We start from the raw sequence: 19,453 nt of genomic DNA, 5'->3' as shown, positions 1-19,453 counted from the left end.
CCACGGTTCCACCGAGCCGTCTTCCCGGCTCCTGCAGACAGAGGCCTCCGTCTGCCTCCTAGCCAAAGGTGCCCGGGCTCCTACCCTGGCACCTGTCAGTCTGCTACAGGCCTGACCTCCTCCACTGAACTCTCAAACTGATCTACTGTCATCAAGCACTGAGAGGGGTGACTAGGGTTTAAATGTTTGGCTGCTGTCACCTTGCTAGGGGACTGGTGTAGTGCGGGGCCCTATCTGTGACTACCTGGCCCGGCCAGGGCGTCACATATGCATGCATGTCTTTGTGTGAAATCTTTCTGGGGCCTCCTCTATGTTATGCCTTACTTATTTTGGCTGAAGTATACTAGCACTATTATGATATATCTATGTAGTGTCTTTATGTCACTTTGCCTTGTGGGTTATACAAAACTCCAGCCTTCCAGCCTAATATATATATACAGTATATATATATATATATATATATATATATATATATATATATATATATATATATATATATGTGATATACATTTTCTTTATCTTTTATGTGAATTTACTATCTTTATACTTATTGGGGATTGTTTTGTGATCACTCCTATTAAAATCTGCACTTTAAAATACTTTTTTCATCCTGTACAATGGATTCTTCCATAACCTGTCTCCTTACATGGTGGCCGCCATCTTTTCGGAGTCCTGCACATGTGCAGTACTCTGATACCTCCCTCCCCTCCCACAAGCTGATACAAGCGTGCATGTTACTTCCGGGACGCAGGGGACATGCACGGCATATTAACCAAGCATCCGTACAGCTGATAAGCCGCACAGGTATTTAAAGCCTGTAATTTAAGATGCATGCAACTCACTCCTGATGAAGTTGCCCTTGATGGCGGCGATATGCGTGGGGACTGGTATTATCTCCCCTTCCTGATTTAATATGACCAGGGCCAGATTAAGGTTGGTGGGGGCCCCTGGGCCGAAAATCTGGTGGGGGCCCAATAACGTTAACATTTTTAGCCGTAACAGTAGAGCACGAACTGTAGCATTTAGATATAAATCCAATGAGCATGTATCTAAGGCTAGTTTCACACTTGTGTTGGGTTGAATCCGCTGGGTCCGTTGCTGCGTCGTTTTGATGCATCCGTTATTATTGTGGTGTCAACGGATGCAACGGGTCTGTTATTTCACAGGAATCTGTTAGCTGATTCCTGTGAAATAATGGACCCGTTGCATCCGTTTGGCGTCCGTCTAACGGAATCCGTCGGCTCTGTTTTATTTCTTTTTTTTATTTTTTTTCATTCTGGGCATGCTCAGAATAAATTAGCGGAATCCAGCAGCGGATTCCGTTGTTAAGCACTTAGCAACGGAATCCGCTACCATAGGGAACCATTATAAATTTTAACGGAACCAACGGAATCCGTTGGTTGGCGTCATTTTGATACAAGCATTTAACGTTACATTCTGCGTTGCTTCCGCTTGGTGGAAGCAACGGAGCATCGGCCAACGAAAGCAACGCAGGTACTTTTGGCACAATCCGTCATCAATGCAAGTCTATAGGAAACAACGGAATCCGTTAACGTATTACGCTGTTTCCCAAGACAGCGGATTGCGCCAAAAAAAAACCAACGCAAGTGTGAAAGTACCCTTAGGCTAGTTTCACACTTGCGTTGAACGGTATCCGTTGCATTGCGTTGTGTGACGGATGCAAAGGATGTGTTGCATATAGTGGCACAACGGAAGCAACCGATGCTGCAAAACAACGGAATCAGTTTTGATTTTTTTTTTACAGTTTTACCGGCGGCAGACTATTGTGAACGATCAGCTGGTCGCTCCCTGCAGCCGGCCGCCGGGTGATCAGCTGGTCGCTCCCTGCAGCCGGCCGCCGGGTGATCAGCTGGTCGCTCCCTGCAGCCGGCCGCCGGGTGATCAGCTGGTCGCTCCCTGCAGCCGGCCGCCGGGTGATCAGCTGGTCGCTCCCTGCAGCCGGCCGCCGGGTGATCAGCTGGTCGCTCCCTGCAGCCGGCCGCCGGGTGATCAGCTGGTCGCTCCCTGCAGCCGGCCGCCGGGCGATCAGCTGAGCGCTGTCACTTGCCGGCGCCCGGGCATGCCGGCGGGCGGGCGATCAGCTGAGCGCTGTCACTTGCCGGCGCCCGGGCATGCCGGCGGGCGGGCGCTCAGCTGAGCGCTGTCACTTGCCGGCGCCCCGGCATGCTGGCGGGCGGGCGCTCAGCTGAGCGCTGTCACTTGCCGGCGCCCCGGCATGCTGGCGGGCGGGCGCTCAGCTGAGCGCTGTCACTTGCCGGCGCCCGGGCATGCTGGCGGGCGGGCGCTCAGCTGAACGTTCAGCCACCGCGAGCCAAAATAAAGTTTGTGATTTAAAAAAAAAAAAGAGCATGCGCAGTGAAATCCAGAGGATTCCGCTGCTCAAAACAACGTTACATGCTGCGTTCCTCCCGCTGGGCGTAAGCAACGGAGCGTCGCCCAGTGGAAGCAACGCAGGTCCTTTTGGTACAATCCGTCATCCATACAAGTCTATGGGAAACAGCGGAATCCGTTAACGGATTCCGCTGTTTTCCAAAAGGGCGGATTGTAACGGAAGGAAAACAACCCAAGTGTGAAAGTACCCTTATCCTGTTCTGCCACATTCAGATTTACAGTACTACAATACAGATACAGTCCAGGATCACTCACAGCAGTCACTTATACACAGAAAGTAGAGTTACTCACATTTTTTTTTTATTGATCCCAATGTTAAGACAGACAAAGAATAGTAAAAATGCAGAAAGGGAAAGTTTAAGTTTTCATTGGCAGCAATGGTTGCTAAAATTAACAAAATGTGTCGTCTTGCATGGTGGCTCAGTGGTTAGCACTGTAGTCTTGCAGCGCTGGGTTCGAATCCCACCAAGGACACCATCTGCAAGGAGTTTGTATGTTCTCCCAGTGTTTGCGTGGGTTTCCTCCCGGGTTCTCCGGTTTCCTCCCACACGCGAAAGACATACAGATAGGGAATTTTAGATTGTGAGCCCCAATGGGGACAGTGTTCCTGATGTATGTAAAGCGCTGCGGAATGTTAGCACTATATAAAAATAAAGATTTATTTTATTTTTATTTAATGTGTGCTCTATTGTATTATCTCCAGAGTAGTACATAACAGCTGATGTCTGTACACAGTATACCATATACAGTATCAGAGGTGGATCGTTCAGTTTGGCGCCCCCTCCTATACACAGGTTATGTGGTTTGAGTAGTCATGTGACCGCTCATACGCCATTTTCACACTGGCCACGTGCCGATGAGATGCTCTTTTTTTAATTCTCTCAATGTTCAGTGAAATACTACTGTCACGGGCGGGGGAGGACGCCACTGCGCTGCGCTCGCTAACGCTCTGGTCCGGCGCTGCTGCGATGGCTGCTTGGTGGCTCGAGCGGTGGGCCGGATCCGGGGACTCGAGCGGCGCTCATCGCTCGTGAGTGAAAGGGGGTAGTTTGGTTTGGGGATTTGGTCCGTGACGCCACCTACGGGTTGTGCTGAGGTTGGGTACCACCGCTGCTGGTGACGGGGATCCCGGGAGCGATGGCAGGGAGCAGCTGGGATGTTGTTTTCCCCCTCCGTGGGTAGGGGGTTGGTGGTCCCGGGGCCCGGTGAGATGACAGGGAGGCAGGGTTGGATGGGTGCAGGGTCGCTTGGACTGCGCAGCGCGGTGCCAGACGGCACGGTAATACTCACTCAGCCACAAAGGTACGCAAAGTCTCTGGTAAACCAAACGGCTGGATGGACGGGTCCCGCAGCCGGCTGCTGTGGCTTCTCCTGCACGGTTAGTGGTGGCTGCCTTTCCCTGCACCTTTTGTGTATGTTCGGTCCCGATGGCTTTCCAACGGTAACTCGCTCCCCAGCATAGATATGTGCCGGAGGAGCCCTTTTGCCCGCAGGCTCTGGCCCTTGGAACTCTAGCTGTGGCGGTAGCTGTATTTCCTTCTGTTGGTTGGACGGTTGCCTTCAATCGGGTCTTGGCTGTTAGGAAACCCCTGGGGTTCCGGTCACTGATGGATTTGACCTCTAATGGCGACTCCAAGCCTGGTCGGGGTCCGTAGGCCCTGCCTGTGTGTGCTGGCTTCACTTCGCTCCCTGGTTCGGTACCGGCGGGCCACCGCCCGTCCCCTGTCCTACGGTTCCGTGTTGATCTGCCTCTCCTGCAGACGGCCACCACCGTCTGCCAACCTTGCTCTTGGTGCCCGGGCCACACACCCGGACACGTTCAGTTTTCTCCTCCACTACTGCTTCAGTCCTCTCACTTGCACTTCCCTAACTGATCTCCACTGACTTCCTTCTCCCGCCTCCAGGACTGTGAACTCCCCAGTGGGTGGGGCCAACCGCCTGGCTCCACCCCACCTGGTGTGGACATCAGCCCCTGGAGGGAGGCAACAAGGATTTTGTGTCTGGCTGATGTGCCTGTCTCAGGGTGGGGGTGTGTGTTGTAGTACCTGTGACGACCTGGCTAGTCCAGGGCGCCACACTACAGCCCATAAAGAGAAGCAAGAAGAGAAGTTAATTGTGACTGGAAGTATGAAAATTACCTGCAAGTGGTCATGTGACCACTTCTGGAATTGGCAAGCAGAACAAGCAAAGCTGAATCCTTACATTGAGTATATTACAGGTTGTTAGGATTGGGCATGCTACAGGGCTTAATTTTATTATTAAAAGCGTTGTCCAGGTCCACAATGAAAATTTGTAGTTATTCTATATGACTGCAGACTTCTGAATTCTCACAGCTTGCAGACTGCACGCTGTCATGATCTTCCTATGCCATGAGCAAGTAGTCAGAGGACCGCAAGTATGCGATTTGTCTACTTCCGGTCACATTCAAATTAGATGTGCGCTGCCTCACTCAATATAAGTGAATTGTGATTATACTTTTGGTTAGTGCCTTCAAGCTCTCACGGCTGGCATCTGAGAGTCCTGACAGTGTGCACACTGAGGATTCAGAAGTCTGCAGTCACAGAGACTTTCATCACAAACCTGAACAACCCCTTTAATGCTATTAAAATAAATACTAATGTATAAACCCTTGTGGTCATACAAATTATGGCTTGCTACATGTGTACAGGATCAGAACCAGTAAAAGGTATATAAATACATCACTAGAACCACCAGCAGTACAGTAATACATCACTAGCACCCTCATCAGTAAAGGAATATATCACCAGAACCACCAATACATGACTACAGCACCAAGTTTACTGCAACAATATATTATAATGTCATATCCCCATATACAGTTGTATCACATGAATTAACAACTCACAGTATATCCTTAACAATTGTAAGAAAATGCTGGGAGTTGTTGTTAGTATTTATCAGACTTTGAACCATACAGGAACCACAGTCCTGATGAGAAGCATCGAGTATCACAGACATACATTTACATCCAGGTACCTTGTAGGTGACATCTTTTCCAGACGTCATGATGACTTTTCACTTCCACAGCTCATCTCTGCAGACCTCCCGGGTCTTCTACAGAACATCTTGACATTATGCCCTTAAAAAAAAAAATAGCAAAATGATTATGATGCTCCTAAATATAAATATATGACCTACGCTGTGCGCCTGACTAAATAATTGCCCCTCACTATGCTCCCTGCACAAAATGACCCACACAATGTCCCTCTTATAGTACATGGTCTCTTCTTTCAGTACTGGGCCCCCTCTTCCCACTGTCCTCTACATTGAGTCCCCACTATACTGTACTTCCAAATGTCTTTACTGTGCCCCCTTCTCTTATTCCCCCTCCTGAGCTGTGCCCTCACACGTCCCCATGCTATCCCCTCTCTATACTGCTCTCACCATCAGTACCAAAATCACTATACTGCACCTCAGTCTCACATTCCCCCTCCTCAGGATAATGTACCCCCTGGCCACCATACTGCTCTTTCTCTACACTGCACCTCAGTCTCACATTCCCCCTCCTCAGCATACTGTGTCCTCACACTGGCTACCATGCTGCCCCTTCTCTATACTGCCTACCTGCTTCACTATCTAATCACTATACTGTACCTCTGTCTCACATTCCCCCTCCTCAGCATACTGTGCCTACATACTGTGCCCTCACACTGGCCACCCTGCTGCCCCTTCTCTATACTGCTTATCCTCCACCCACTACCCAGTCTCTATTCTATGCCCCTCATACTTTTCTTTCCCAATACTGTCCACTTACAATTTTCTCCCACCATACTGCTGCCTCACACTTTCCAATGGTGCCCCCCGATTGCTGTGCAGGAAGCAAATATACCGCGTGCCCCCCAAAGGTACGCCCCGGTACAGGGAATAGGAAAATACATGACTGGTACACGCAGGGCCGGCTCTAGGTTTTTGTGGGCTCTGGGTGAAAGAGTCTCAGCGGGCCCCATCCACACATAGACATGCACAGATACATACACATACAGGCATACGTACACAAATATATTTAAAGAGAAATTCACAAAAACACAAATAAACATAAATCTATACAGTCATACTACTTGCTACTGGCTAACACGGTACAAAGATATATTTTACCTGTATCAAAATGGAGGATACCAGAATGTACCGCATCTTTACTACTGGCTAACACAGTACAAACATATATTTTACCTACAGTCATATACACTGACATACATAGATACACATCATACATGCACACACACACACATTAGAGAGATTTCTAATACTGGGAAGCCGGCAACAGCCTCATTCACTTCCCCACTTGTCTCCATCCAGCTCCTCCTGGGCATGTGTCTGTGCCACGCTGATTGGTGGTCGTCACTAACAGACATGGCCGCACAGAGAACACTAAGGCTATGTGCCCACGGGGACAGTATCCTGCGGTTATATCTGCAGGACATTCCGCAGGAGCTCCCAGGAAACAGCACCACAACTTCTGTCTGTTTCCATGCTGCGGATGTACAGCGGAATGTCGTGCGGTTATGGTGCGGGTATTCTGCATTGAGGATACAGTACCATGGCTTCGCCACTGCATCCTCAATGCAGAACAAGTGCTGCAGTGTTCGGGGCGTTCATATTACTTACCACCATTATGCAGCACCTCGCTTTCCGGCGGCCGGGTCACTCTGTCAGCGTCTGTGCACTGTGCTGGAGAAGGTGGGCGGGCCTGCACTAGCTCCGGCTGTCACATGACCAGAGCTCATGCAGGCCCCGCCCACCTCTTCCTGTACCTGGATCGACCGCGCTCCTGTGCACCGGACGGAGAATATATAAGAAGGACATAGCTGAACTGGAGAGGGTGCAGAGAAGAGCCACCAAGATTATTAGAGGAATGGGTGGGCTGCAATACCAAGACAGGTTATTAAACTTGGGGTTATTTAGTTTGGAAAAACGAAGGCTTAGGGGGGATCTAATCACAATGTATAAATATATGAGGGGACAGTACAGAGACCTTTCCAAAGATCTCTTTACACCTAGGCCTGCGACTGGAACACGGGGGCATCCACTACGTCTTGAGGAAAGAAGGTTTAATCATAATCACAGACGAGGATTCTTTACTGTACGAGCAGTGAGACTATGGAACTCTCTGCCACATGATGTTGTAATGAGTGATTCACTACTAACATTTAAGCAGAGCCTGGACGCCTTTCTTGAAAAATGTAATATTACCAGTTATGTATATTAGATTTTATGACAGGGTATTGATCCAGGGAACTAGTCTGATTGCCGGATGTGGAGTCAGGAAGGAAATTTTTTCCCCATTGGAACTTGTTTGCCACATTGGGTTTTTTTTTGCCTTCCTCTGGATCAACATGTTAGGCTACAGGTTGAACTAGATGGACTTAGAGTCTCCCTTCAACCTTAAAAACTATGATACTATGAAACTATGATACTATGAAAGTGACATCGTTGTCTTCTATCAAGGGAGGTAAGTATATGGGACCCTGCGGAGAAGTCCGCAGGAATAATTCCCATGCTGCTGATTTTTCCGCAGGGAAATCCGCATTATTTCCGCTGCGGAAAAAAACGCAGCGTGGGCACAGCAGTTCCCAAATGCCATAGAAATGGCTGGGGAGTAGCTGTGCTGCAGATTGTTGAAAAATCGCCGGCAAATTCCGCGCATTTTCCACAGCGTGGGCACATAGCCTAACACTGCTGTATATACATCACAAGAGAGGTTGGGGACATACACATTACTGGAGGGCATACATATTACTGAGGAAAAGGGTATACAGCAATGGGGGGCATAAAGCTCTATAGGGGGGCAGTGGCTCTGGGGTGAGGGGACAAACAGCTCTGAGGTGGGGGGGACATACAGCTCTAAGGGGGTATACAGCACCGGGGTGGAGGGGACATACAACTCTGGGGGTATAGTAGTATGCAGCTCCCATATTCCTCCATATAGTGTTATGAAGCTCCCATAGTCCTCCATAGTATTATATAGCCCCCACATAGCACTATGCAGCCCCTAAATTGCACTAGGAAACCCCCATATAACATTAAGCAGCCCCCATATAACACAATGCAAACCCACATAGCATTAGGCACCCTCACGTAGTACACAGCCCCTATATAGCACAATGCAGACCCAGATAGCATTAGGCACCTTCATGCAGTATACAGGCCCTATATAGCACAATGCAGACCCAGATAGCATTAGGCACCCTCATGGAGTATACAGCCCCTATATAGCACAGTGCAGAGCCAGATATCATTAGGCACCGTCACGTAGTATACAGCCCGTATATCGCACAATGCAGACCCAAATAGCATTAGTCACCCTCATGTAGTATACAGCCGCCATATCATTTAATGCACCCCCATGTTCGTCTGGCCACAGTGATTGTACATACTCACTTCTCGTTCCCCAGCTGCTCCGGTCTCCTTGGCGCGTCCATTGCTGTCGCTCACTCTGACCTCTCAGCAGGCGCGCAGTGATGACATCCCCATGCTCCGCTGCAGAGCCAACAGTCACAGCGGGGAGAATGATGAGAGAGAGCGCGTCGCTCCATCTCATCATTGCTCTCAATTGTATCTCGGCAACTGCGATGCCGATACAATTGAAAGCGCGATCCTCGGCGGGGGGAGGCCGGTGACAGCGCAGGCACCGGGCCCCCCTAACTAACGGTACGCCACTCCTGCCACCGCGAGTGGGCCCCCCAGCAGCCCAGGGCCCTGGCATTTGACCGGGTTTACTGTGATACAGACACCAGATGTTATACAATATACACATTATTATATGCCATCTGATGTGTGTACACCGTATATCACACTAATCTGTACCCTGGATGTGGTACACTATCTGCACAGATATACAATGCCCTGCACTAATCACACCTGGACCTACAGGACCCCACATATTCTATATGTAATATGGGCCATATAGTGTAATATGTGCTGCAGGCTCAGATGTGATCAGTGCAGGATCTGTATAGTGAGGTCTGTGCTCTCTGCTGGAGCGCAGTGTAATTTATTGCAGGGGAGAGATGAGGCTGGAGCCGATGACCCGGCACTGACAGCCTGGCCTGATCTGCAGCAGTTCACACTCCTGCAATAACTCACACTGATCCCAGCAGAGCGGCCGCTGACACTATGGAATACTGTCCTGCTGCCTCCTCACTGCAGCCTCCTTCCCGACTCCATGATGGATGACGTCATACTCACCGTGATCCACAGAGGTCTCTGCTCCGGTCCTTCCACAATCTCCTCTTCGGCAGGAAGAAACATCAGGCGCGCGGTGATGTCATCCTTGCAGACACAGCTTACACAGTGTGCAGTGGGCGTGCAGCACAGTGACGGCCGGGATTGAAATTATTTAAAGGTACAGTGCGGTCCTGAACCACTGCAGCGTTAATAAAATGGCGGCCACACAGATGGTGGTGGGGGGCCCCCTCAGAAGCTCTTGTGGTGGGGGCCCCAGGGCTGGAGCCCCGACTATAATCTGGCCCTGAATATGGCTATCATTTGGTAACCCAGCTTTCCTGATAGCTTTATGGCTTTGGGCAATTACTGTTGTGCCGCCTCCGTGTCAGCAACCTGGCTGCTCGGATCCGGATCCGCGGTGGCTCGAGGGGCATCCGGACCCGGCGGTCGTGCGGCCTCTCAAATGAAGGGGGGTATTTACAGGGGATTGTTTAGAGTTCGTGACGCCACCCATGGTGTGTGGTAATGTGGAGTACCACCGCTGCAGTTGGGAGTACCTGGGGGCGATGGAGTGGGGCAGCTGGATGTTAGAACCCTCTACGGGTAGGGAGAATGCCCCGGGACTCGATGGGTGCTGGGGAGTGCTGTTGGGTACGAAGGGGGTCACTTTCACGCTTAAGATATTCTGGACCGTTTTGGTGGAAAGTCCTATCCCTCTCATTGCGCCAATACCCCGATTTTGGAGCAGGTGGAGAGCGGATCTTGAAGGCTCCGTTCTCGTCGAGTAAATTGTCAGGTTGCCTGAAGCTACTCCCTGACCTAGGGTCCACATACCCCGTCGTGCCCTGGTCCCAGCCCGGTGATGGTACAAGGCCACCGGCTATCCTCCTTGACAGTTCCGTGCCCCTTGTCAAGATCCCCTGCGACCGGGGGTTCAGCTCCTACTAGGCCCAGACCACCGTCTGCTAGTGATGTGTCGGTCGTGAACGATCCGACTCCCTGCTGTGACCGACAGGAGCCGGATCACCAGTGTGAGCCACTAAAATTTCTAAACAGCTCTTTTCGCCGCTGAAACCCTGCCCACCCGCGGCTAAACTCTGCCTACTCGACAATCTAATTGGTTGCTTGTAAGTGGGTGGGGTTTAGCCGCGGGTGGGCGGGGTTTTGGCAGCGTTACTATAATCTTAAATATGTGTTCACTTGGGGTGAACACATTTAATAAGGAGCCGAGAACGATCTGAAAGATCCGACTCGTTTTGGTGAGGGGAGCCATGGGAACCGGATCACCAAAAAGAGCCGGACTGCCCGTCACTACCGTCTGCTACCTACTTGCTTCCAAGGAGCCTGGCTCCTGACCTCCTCTCTCCTTCGCTTCCTACACTTCACTCTCTAGTCACTGACACTCCTGACCTCCCCTTAACCAACCCCCCAAGTGAGCTACCCTATTCCACTCAGGCCGTCCACTGCTGTGTCTGGTGAGTGTAGTGCAGAGTGTACCTAGGATTTTATTGGCTGATGTAGGCAACACCATGTAGTTGGGGACCCATAACCAAAGAGGAGGTTGATATTGCACAGAAGAGCAGATTGCACAATACCCTGTGACGACCTGATAGTCCAGGGGCGTCACACTATCACCTCTTAGGGACTTTTGCATCTATTGGTGTATATACATTTATGACCTATAAGGTTGCTAATACTTTTTGGGCTTTTGCCTTTTCTTATAGGAATCTATATTTGTATGTTATATGCAGGGTTGTGGAGTCGGTAAGCCAAACCTTCGACTCTGACTCCTCAATTTCTCTTGCACCGACTCCACAACTCCGAATCCTACATATATTGCTTATAGTTAAGTGAAAAATTTATTGTAGTACATGGACATGTGTATGTAAACATCAGACATTTAATAATTTTTATGATACAATAATCAAGGTATTTAGAACATAAAACATATTTATTGGAATACAACTTTAGAACACAAAAACTAATAAAGTGTAAATATGTAATACACTATGTAATATACAGTAGATTACATATATCTTTGTGTGTGTGTGTATATATATATATATATATATTATATATTATTGTGAGGTAGCACGGTCGGCTGCGCAGCAGAAGACACGGGATCCAGGCATTAAGGTTCACAGCACACGGTTTAATGTCCAAAACAAAAGTCCACAACAAAATCCATGTGCCTCTCCAGCAGAAAGCTCAGGGAGTTCTGTTCACTCCCTCACACCCGGCACACCTGCTCTCGTTGCTGTTTCTATTTAACCCTTCCTTCAGCCTGTAGGGAAACAGCATTAACCCTGGAGTGGATTTACTTTCTATCATGGAGGGAGCACAGCCGGGGCGAGACATAACGGCCGTCATAGATAACCCCGGTCACAGTCTCACATACCCCCCCCTCAGTTCAATCGTGCGGGGTTGAACTCTCGCCATCAAACACGGGCCGCGGGACAAGGCATCGGCGTTGCCCTGCAACCCACCGGCCCCATGTTCAACCGTACACCGGAAGTTCTGCAGAGAAAGGAACCACCGGGTAACCCGGGCATTCCGTTCCTTGGCGGACCTCATCCAGACCAGTGGAGAGTGATCCGTCACCAAGCGAAACTGCCGTCCTAGCAGGTAATAGCGTAGGGACTCCAAGGCCCACTTGATCGCCAGGCACTCCTTCTCCACTACGCTATAATTCCGCTCGGGAGGGGTGAGCTTCCTACTTAAGAAGGTGACGGGGTGTTCCTCCCCCTGAACCACCTGAGACAACACTGCCCCCAGGCCGACCTCTGAGGCGTCAGTCTGTACTATGAACTCCTTCCGGAAATCAGGGTGTACAAGAACGGGCTGTCCGCACAGGACCTCCTTCAGGGCCCGGAAGGAGTCCTCGGCCTGCGGAGTCCAGCGCACCATGACGGACTTCTTGCCTTTGAGAAGGTCCGTCAAAGGGGCTGATAGTCCCGCAAAATCCTTTACAAACCTCCTGTAGTACCCCACGATACCCAGGAAGGCCCTAACCTGCTTCGTGGTCAGGGGTCTAGGCCACTTCTGGATCGCCTCAACCTTGTTAATTTGGGGCTTAATCACTCCTTGGCCTATCACGTAGCCCAAGTAGCGGGCTTCCGTGAGTCCCAATGCACATTTCTTGGGATTGGCTGTCAATCCGGCTGTTCGAAGCGCGTCCACCACCGCTTGTACCTGTTCCAAGTGGGTCTGCCAATCGGAGCTGTAAATAATGATGTCATCAAGGTACGCTGATGCATACGCCTGGTGGGGTTCCAGCACTAAGTCCATCAACCTCTGGAACATGGCCGGAGCGCCATGTAACCCAAAAGGCAAGACAACATAGTGGAAGAGACCCTCCGGCGTAACAAAAGCGGTTTTCTCCTTGGCGGACTCCGTCAGTGGCACCTGCCAGTACCCCTTGGTCAGGTCGAGCGTGGTAAAATATCGCGCCTGTCCCAACCTATCAATCAGCTCATCCACCCGGGGCATGGGGTAGAGATCGAACTTGGATATTTCGTTCAATCTCCTAAAGTCATTGCAGAACCTTAAGGTGCCATCGGGTTTTGGTATTAGGACAATCGGACTAGCCCATTCACTCCGGGATTTTTCGATGACCCCCCAGGCGTAACATTGTCTTTACTTCCTCCGATATGGCTTGTCGTCGAGCCTCCGGTACCCGGTATGACTTCAGGCGTACCTTCAGGTGGGGCTCGGTGACAATATCATGTCGTATCAGACTGGTCCTACCGGGCAGCTCGGAGAAGACATCGGGGTTCTGTTGAACCAACCGTCTGGCCTCTCGCCTCTGAGTCTTGGTGAGGGCTTCTCCAATCCTTACTTCCGGTTCATCCTCTCCGGAGGTCGCTGGAGCCGGAGGTGAACGACCCGAAGAGGAGGGAGATGGGGAAAAAACAGCCATCAGGCTTTCCCGTTCCTGCCAAGGTTTTAATAGGTTGACATGGTATATTTGTTCAGGTTTCCGCCTACCGGGCTGCAATACTTTATAGTTAACCACCCCTACTCTTTCCTTTATCTCGTAGGGGCCTTGCCACTGAGCCAGGAATTTACTCTCCGCCGTGGGGATTAATACCAACATCCGATCCCCGGGTTTAAAGGTCCACACGGTGGCTTGTCTATTGTAGCGGCCGCTTTGCGCGGCCTGAGCCTCCTGTAAATGCTCCTTCACAATTGGCATGACCGCGCTTATGCGGTTCTGCATACCCAAAATGTGTTCAATCACACTTTTATGGGGGGTGGGCTCTTGCTCCCATGTTTCCTTTGCCAGGTCCAACAATCCCCGGGGATGTCGCCCGTATAACAATTCAAAAGGCAAAAACCCCGTGGATGCCTGTGGCACCTCACGGATGGCAAACATCAAATAGGGAAGCATATCCCAGTCTTTCCCGTCTTTTGAAATCACCCTTTTGAGCATGGTTTTCAGGGTTTTATTGAAACGCTCGACTAAACCGTCCGTCTGAGGATGATACACAGACGTACGCAACTGCTTGATCTGGAGTAGCCGGCATAGCTCTTTGGTCACTTTAGACATGAATGGGGTCCCCTGATCCGTAAGGATCTCCTTGGGCAACCCCACCCGGCAGAACACAGCAAACAACTCCCGAGCTATTAGCTTTGCTGCAGTATGTCTGAGAGGTATCGCCTCTGGATACCGGGTGGCATAGTCAACGATCACTAGGATGTGTTGGTGCCCTCGAGCGGACTTTACGAGGGGCCCCACCAGATCCATCCCTATCCGTTCAAAAGGGACTTCTATAATGGGTAACGGTACCAACGGACTGCGAAAATGGGTCAGGGGTGCAGTAAGCTGACACTCCGGGCAGGTTTCGCAGAACCGTTTTACCTCCCCAAAGACCCCGGGCCAATAGAACCTTTGCAATATTCGCTCCTGCGTCTTCTTGACCCCTAGGTGGCCACTCATCAGGTGTTTATGAGCCAAGTCGAGGTCCCGCAGGCGATGCGGCTGGGGCACCACCAACTGCTCTACCCCCACGCCCCGTATTTCATCTACCCGGTAGAGTAAATCCTGCTTAAGAGCGAAATGGGGGTACCTTACCTGGGCACCGGGCAGCTGTGCCACCCCGTCAATTACTGTCACCCGACTCCAGGCATGTATTAATGTAGGGTCCTGGAGTTGGGCTGTCCCAAACGTATCCGGGGACGCCTCCAACTCCGGGATGGGTTCGACCGTCTCAGCCTCTCCTGCCAATACCTCTAGGGGTGACCTATCGGGTTCACATTCTGTCCCTATCATGGTGACCCCTACGGCAGGTGTCCCGGATTCAGGATTGTAGGGCTCAGGTCCCGGACTGACCAATATCTGAGGAGACTTAGGGGGTCCCTTCCATAAAGTCCAAAAATAGGGCAGATCCCTTCCTAGGATCACGTCATAGGGAAGAGTGTTAAGAAGTCCCACCTCATGTTGCACCTGACCGCAAGGTGCTGTGATGGTGACAATCCCCGTGGGATAGTCTCGGCGGTCCCCATGTATGCAAACCACCCCCACGGTACGTCCTGTGGCCTTTACTTTAGCCCTCAAGGTGGATCGCACCAGGGTCACTAGGCTTCCGGAATCCAACAATCCTGTAACCGGACATCCATTCACCTGTATTTGGCACAAGTGGGGCTCAGTCTCTGGGGAGACCAAGTCAGCGGTACACACCACCTGAGCATACATTGAACCCCGCCGGGTAACCCCACAATCCATGGGCTCCGTGGTGAGTGGACACTGGGCTTCCATATGTCCCACCCGCTGGCACCGCCAACATCTAATGGGGACGGAAACCCCCTTGACGGGTTGTCGTTTAGGGTACAGAACCTTCCGGACCTCAGGAATGGTGGGCGCGGCCTCAGACGGGACGGTAGGGGACTCCTGCACCGTTGTCAGCGGTGGGTCCTTGGCCCTAGGCTTGGAGGGGCCGGACCGACGAGCGGTACGCAACGTCTCAGTGTCCCGTATCAAGTCCTGCGTAGCCACATGCCGCTCTACCAGGGACATTAATTGGTCCAGGGTACTCTGGTCACCCTGTCCTACCCACCGTTGAACGGTGACGGGTAAAGTGCGCACAAAACGATCCACTACTACCCTTTCCACCATTTGCGCCGGGCTCAGAGTATCAGGCTGCAACCACTTTTTTTACAAGATGCAACAAGTCATAGGCCTGGGAGCGTACGGGTTTGGCTTCCTCATAGAACCACTGATTTACTCGCTGAGCCCGTACATAGGTATTCACCCCCAACCGAGCCAGTATGTCGGCTTTCAGGGTCACATAGTCAATGGCGTCCTCGGTACAGAGGTCCAGGTACGCTTTTTGGGGTTCCCCCGTCAGATAGGGCGACAATACCTCAGCCCACTGGGGGGTCGGCAGCTTTTCCCGCTCGGCCACCCGCTCAAACACCGCCAGGAACGCTTCCACATCATCCCCCGGGGTCATCTTTTGCAACGCTTGTCTCGCCGCTTTCCGGACGCTGCCGTCATCATCCGGTCCCGGGGTTGTTGCTGCCGGTCCGGCACGGATCGACTTGGCCAGGAGAACCATCTGTTCTTGGTGCCTTTTTTCCTGCGCTTGTAAGGATTGCTGCTGACGTTCCAACGCCCGGAGCAGGTGTGCATTGGTCTGTTGCTGCTGTGCATTAGCCTCTTGCAGCTGTGCATTAGTCTGTTGCTGCTGCCTTAGTATGTCCTCCATGGCGTCGCCGGGTTTGGGCTGTAGTATAGCCGCTCGAATCCAGGACATGTGCTGCTGGGTCACCAGGGATGGATGCTACACCTCACCGGCTGTCATGCCCGCCGATTCTCCACCATATGTGAGGTAGCACGGTTGGCTGCGCAGCAGAAGACACGGGATCCAGGCATTAAGGTTCACAGCACACGGTTTAATGTCCAAAACAAAAGTCCACAACAAAATACATGTGCCTCTCCAGCAGAAAGCTCAGGGAGTTCTGTTCACTCCCTCACACCCGGCACACCTGCTCTCGTTCCTGTTTCTATTTAACCCTTCCTTCAGCCTGTAGGGAAACAGCATTAACCCTGGAGTGGATTTACTTTCTATCATGGAGGGAGCACAGCCGGGGCGAGACATACCGGCCGTCATAGATAACCCCGGTCACAGTCTCACAATATATATATATATATATACACACAAGATACATGTGTAATCTACTGTATATTACATAGTGTATTACATATTTACAATTTATTACAGTTTTTTTGTGTTCTAAAGTTATTTTCCAATAAATATATTTTATGTTCTATCTAAAATCTTGATTATTGTATCATGAAAATGATTGTCTGATGTTCACATTGTACTACAATAAATTTTTCACTAAATTATTTGTCTGCAAATTGGGATTCTGATCTGGCTTATATATCCTAGGCTAGGTCATATGCAAAGGATTGTTAAAAATGCACATTTGTCTTTTAGGATCGCTACTTCCAATAGGTGGCGCTGCGCTAGAGTGTGTCTCCATTGCTGGAGAGACAATATCACTTAATTATAAGCATTATACTAAAGTTATTATTTAGTATGTTTTTGTTAAAAACTGTTTTTTGCCACTTACATAGTGTATTACATAGTGTATTGCATAGTGTTATATATAAAACACTATGTACAGTCATATGTAAAAGTTTGGGCACCCCTATTAATGTTAACCTTTTTTCTTTATAACAATTTGTGATTTTGCAACAGCTATTTCAGTTTCATATATCTAATAACTGATGGACTCAGTAATATTTCTGAATTAAAATGAGGTTTATTGTACTAACAGAAATTGTGAAATCTGCATTTAAACTAAATTTGACAGGTGCATAAGTATGGGCACCCTTATCAATTTCTTGATTTGAACACTCCTAACTACTTTTTACTGACTCACTAAATTGGTTTTGTAACCTCATTGAGCTTTGAACTTCATAGGCAGGTGTATCCAATCATGAGAAAAGGTATTTAAGGTGGCCACTTGCAAGTTGTTCTATTTGAAACTCCTATGAAGAGTGGCATCATGGGCTCCTCAAAACAACTCTCAAATGATCTGAAAACAAAGATTATTCAACATAGTTGTTCAGGGGACGGATACAAAAAATTTTCTCAGAGATTTAAACTGTGAGTTTCCACTGTGAGGAACATAGTAAGGAAATGGAAGAACACAGGTACAGTTCTTGTTAAGCCCAGAAGTGGCAGGCCAAGAAAAATATCAGAAAGGCAGAGAAGAAGAATGGTGAGAACAGTCAAGGACAATCCACAGACCACCTCCAAAGACCTGCAGCTTCATCTTGCTGCAGATGGTGTCAATGTGCATCGGTCAACAATACAGCGCACTTTGCACAAGGAGAAGCTGTATGGGAGAGTGATGCGAAAGAAGCCGTTTCTGCAAGCACGCCACAAACAGAGTCGACTGAGGTATGCAAAAGCACATTTGGACAAGCCAGTTAAATTTTGGACGAAGGTCCTGTGGACTGATGAAACAAAGATTGAGTTGTTTGGTCATACAAAAAGGCGTTATGCATGGAGGCAAAAAACACGGCATTCCAAGAAAAGCACTTGCTACCCACAGTAAAATTTGGTGGAGGTTCCATCATGCTTTGGGGCTGTGTGGCCAATGCCGGCACCGGGAATCTTGTTAAAGTTGAGGGTCGCATGGATTCAGCTCAGTATCAGCAGATTCTTGACAATAATGTGCAAGAATCAGTGACGAAGTTGAAGTTACGCAGGGGATGGATATTTCGGCAAGACATTGATCCAAAACACCACTCCAAATCTACTCAGGCATTCATGCAGAGGAACAATTACAATGTTCTGGAATGGCCATCCCAGTCCCCAGACCTGAATATCATTGAACATCTGTGGGATGATTTGAAGCGTGCAGTCCATGCTCGGCGACCATCAAACTTAACTGGAATTGTTTTGTAAACATGAATGGTCAAAAATACCTTCATCCAGTAACTCGTTAAAAGCTACAGAAAGCGACTAGAGGCTGTGATTTTTGCAAAAGGAGGATCTACAAAATATTAATGTCACTTTTATGTTGAGGTGCCCATCATTATGCAGCTGTCAAATTTAGTTTAAATGCAGATTGCACATTTTCTGTTAGTACAATAAACCTCATTTCAATCCAGAAATATTACTGAGTCCATCATTTGTTAGATATATGAAACTGAAATAGCTGTTGCAAAAACCCAAATTGTTATAAAGAAAAAAGGTTAACATTCATAGGGGTGCCCAAACTTTTTCATATGACTGTAAGTGACAAAAAAACAGTTTTCAACAAAAACATACTAAATAACATTTGTGCAGTCTATGAATTTGTTGTAAGAAATAGAATTGCCTCCCTCAGATCCTCCTTCATAGGTGATCTCAAATCTGACCTAATAATGTTAAGGCTAGAGAACAACCTCTCTACAGTGACTTGGGTTGGAGGCAAAGCCGTAACGACATGGGCAACATCTGTAACCATTTCCGGGTATAAAGGAATTGCCTCATGCGCTGTCAGTTTTGATGAACGGTTGAATTTTTCTATTTCTTTGAGAGCAAGTGAAAACGTTTACTGAAATCTGGTCAATCTGCTATAGGAGAAGTAGTGAAATGTTTTTCCTTGCGGCAACGCTTTGCCTGCTCCATGTCATCCATATACTTATCAAAGTGAAACTCCTCATCTGATGAGGATGAAGATATGGCAGCAGTAGCACTGTAAGGCCCCAAGTCCTCTTGCACCTGGCAGTCCTGTAAGCCGCTCAGCCTAACTGCTACCTCACTCAAAGCTTCTTTCCTTTAGTAAGCTGTTGATCATCAAGCAGTATACGATGACTTGGGTCCACATAAACAGTTACCAGAAGAATTTTATT

At 49.3% G+C, this 19,453-nt stretch overlaps 1 protein-coding gene across 2 annotated transcripts in view; it reads left to right on the top strand.

Annotated features, from left to right (window-relative positions):
* The first annotated feature begins 728 nt into the window (after positions 1–728).
* LOC142243409 (ATP synthase subunit C lysine N-methyltransferase-like) overlaps positions 729–19,453 on the top strand; it is a 104,260-nt gene continuing 85,535 nt past the window's right edge. For both annotated transcript variants that reach the window (XM_075315320.1, XM_075315318.1), the window contains exon 1: positions 729–804. In XM_075315320.1, coding sequence (XP_075171435.1) covers positions 732–804 — 73 coding nt within the window. In that variant the 5' untranslated portion in view covers positions 729–731. The remainder of the gene's footprint in view (positions 805–19,453) is intronic.

The sequence above is a fragment of the Anomaloglossus baeobatrachus genome, chromosome 6 (assembly GCF_048569485.1).
Source record: "Anomaloglossus baeobatrachus isolate aAnoBae1 chromosome 6, aAnoBae1.hap1, whole genome shotgun sequence".
NCBI lineage: Eukaryota > Metazoa > Chordata > Amphibia > Anura > Aromobatidae > Anomaloglossus > Anomaloglossus baeobatrachus.
This window is presented reverse-complemented; position numbering and strand designations above follow the sequence as displayed.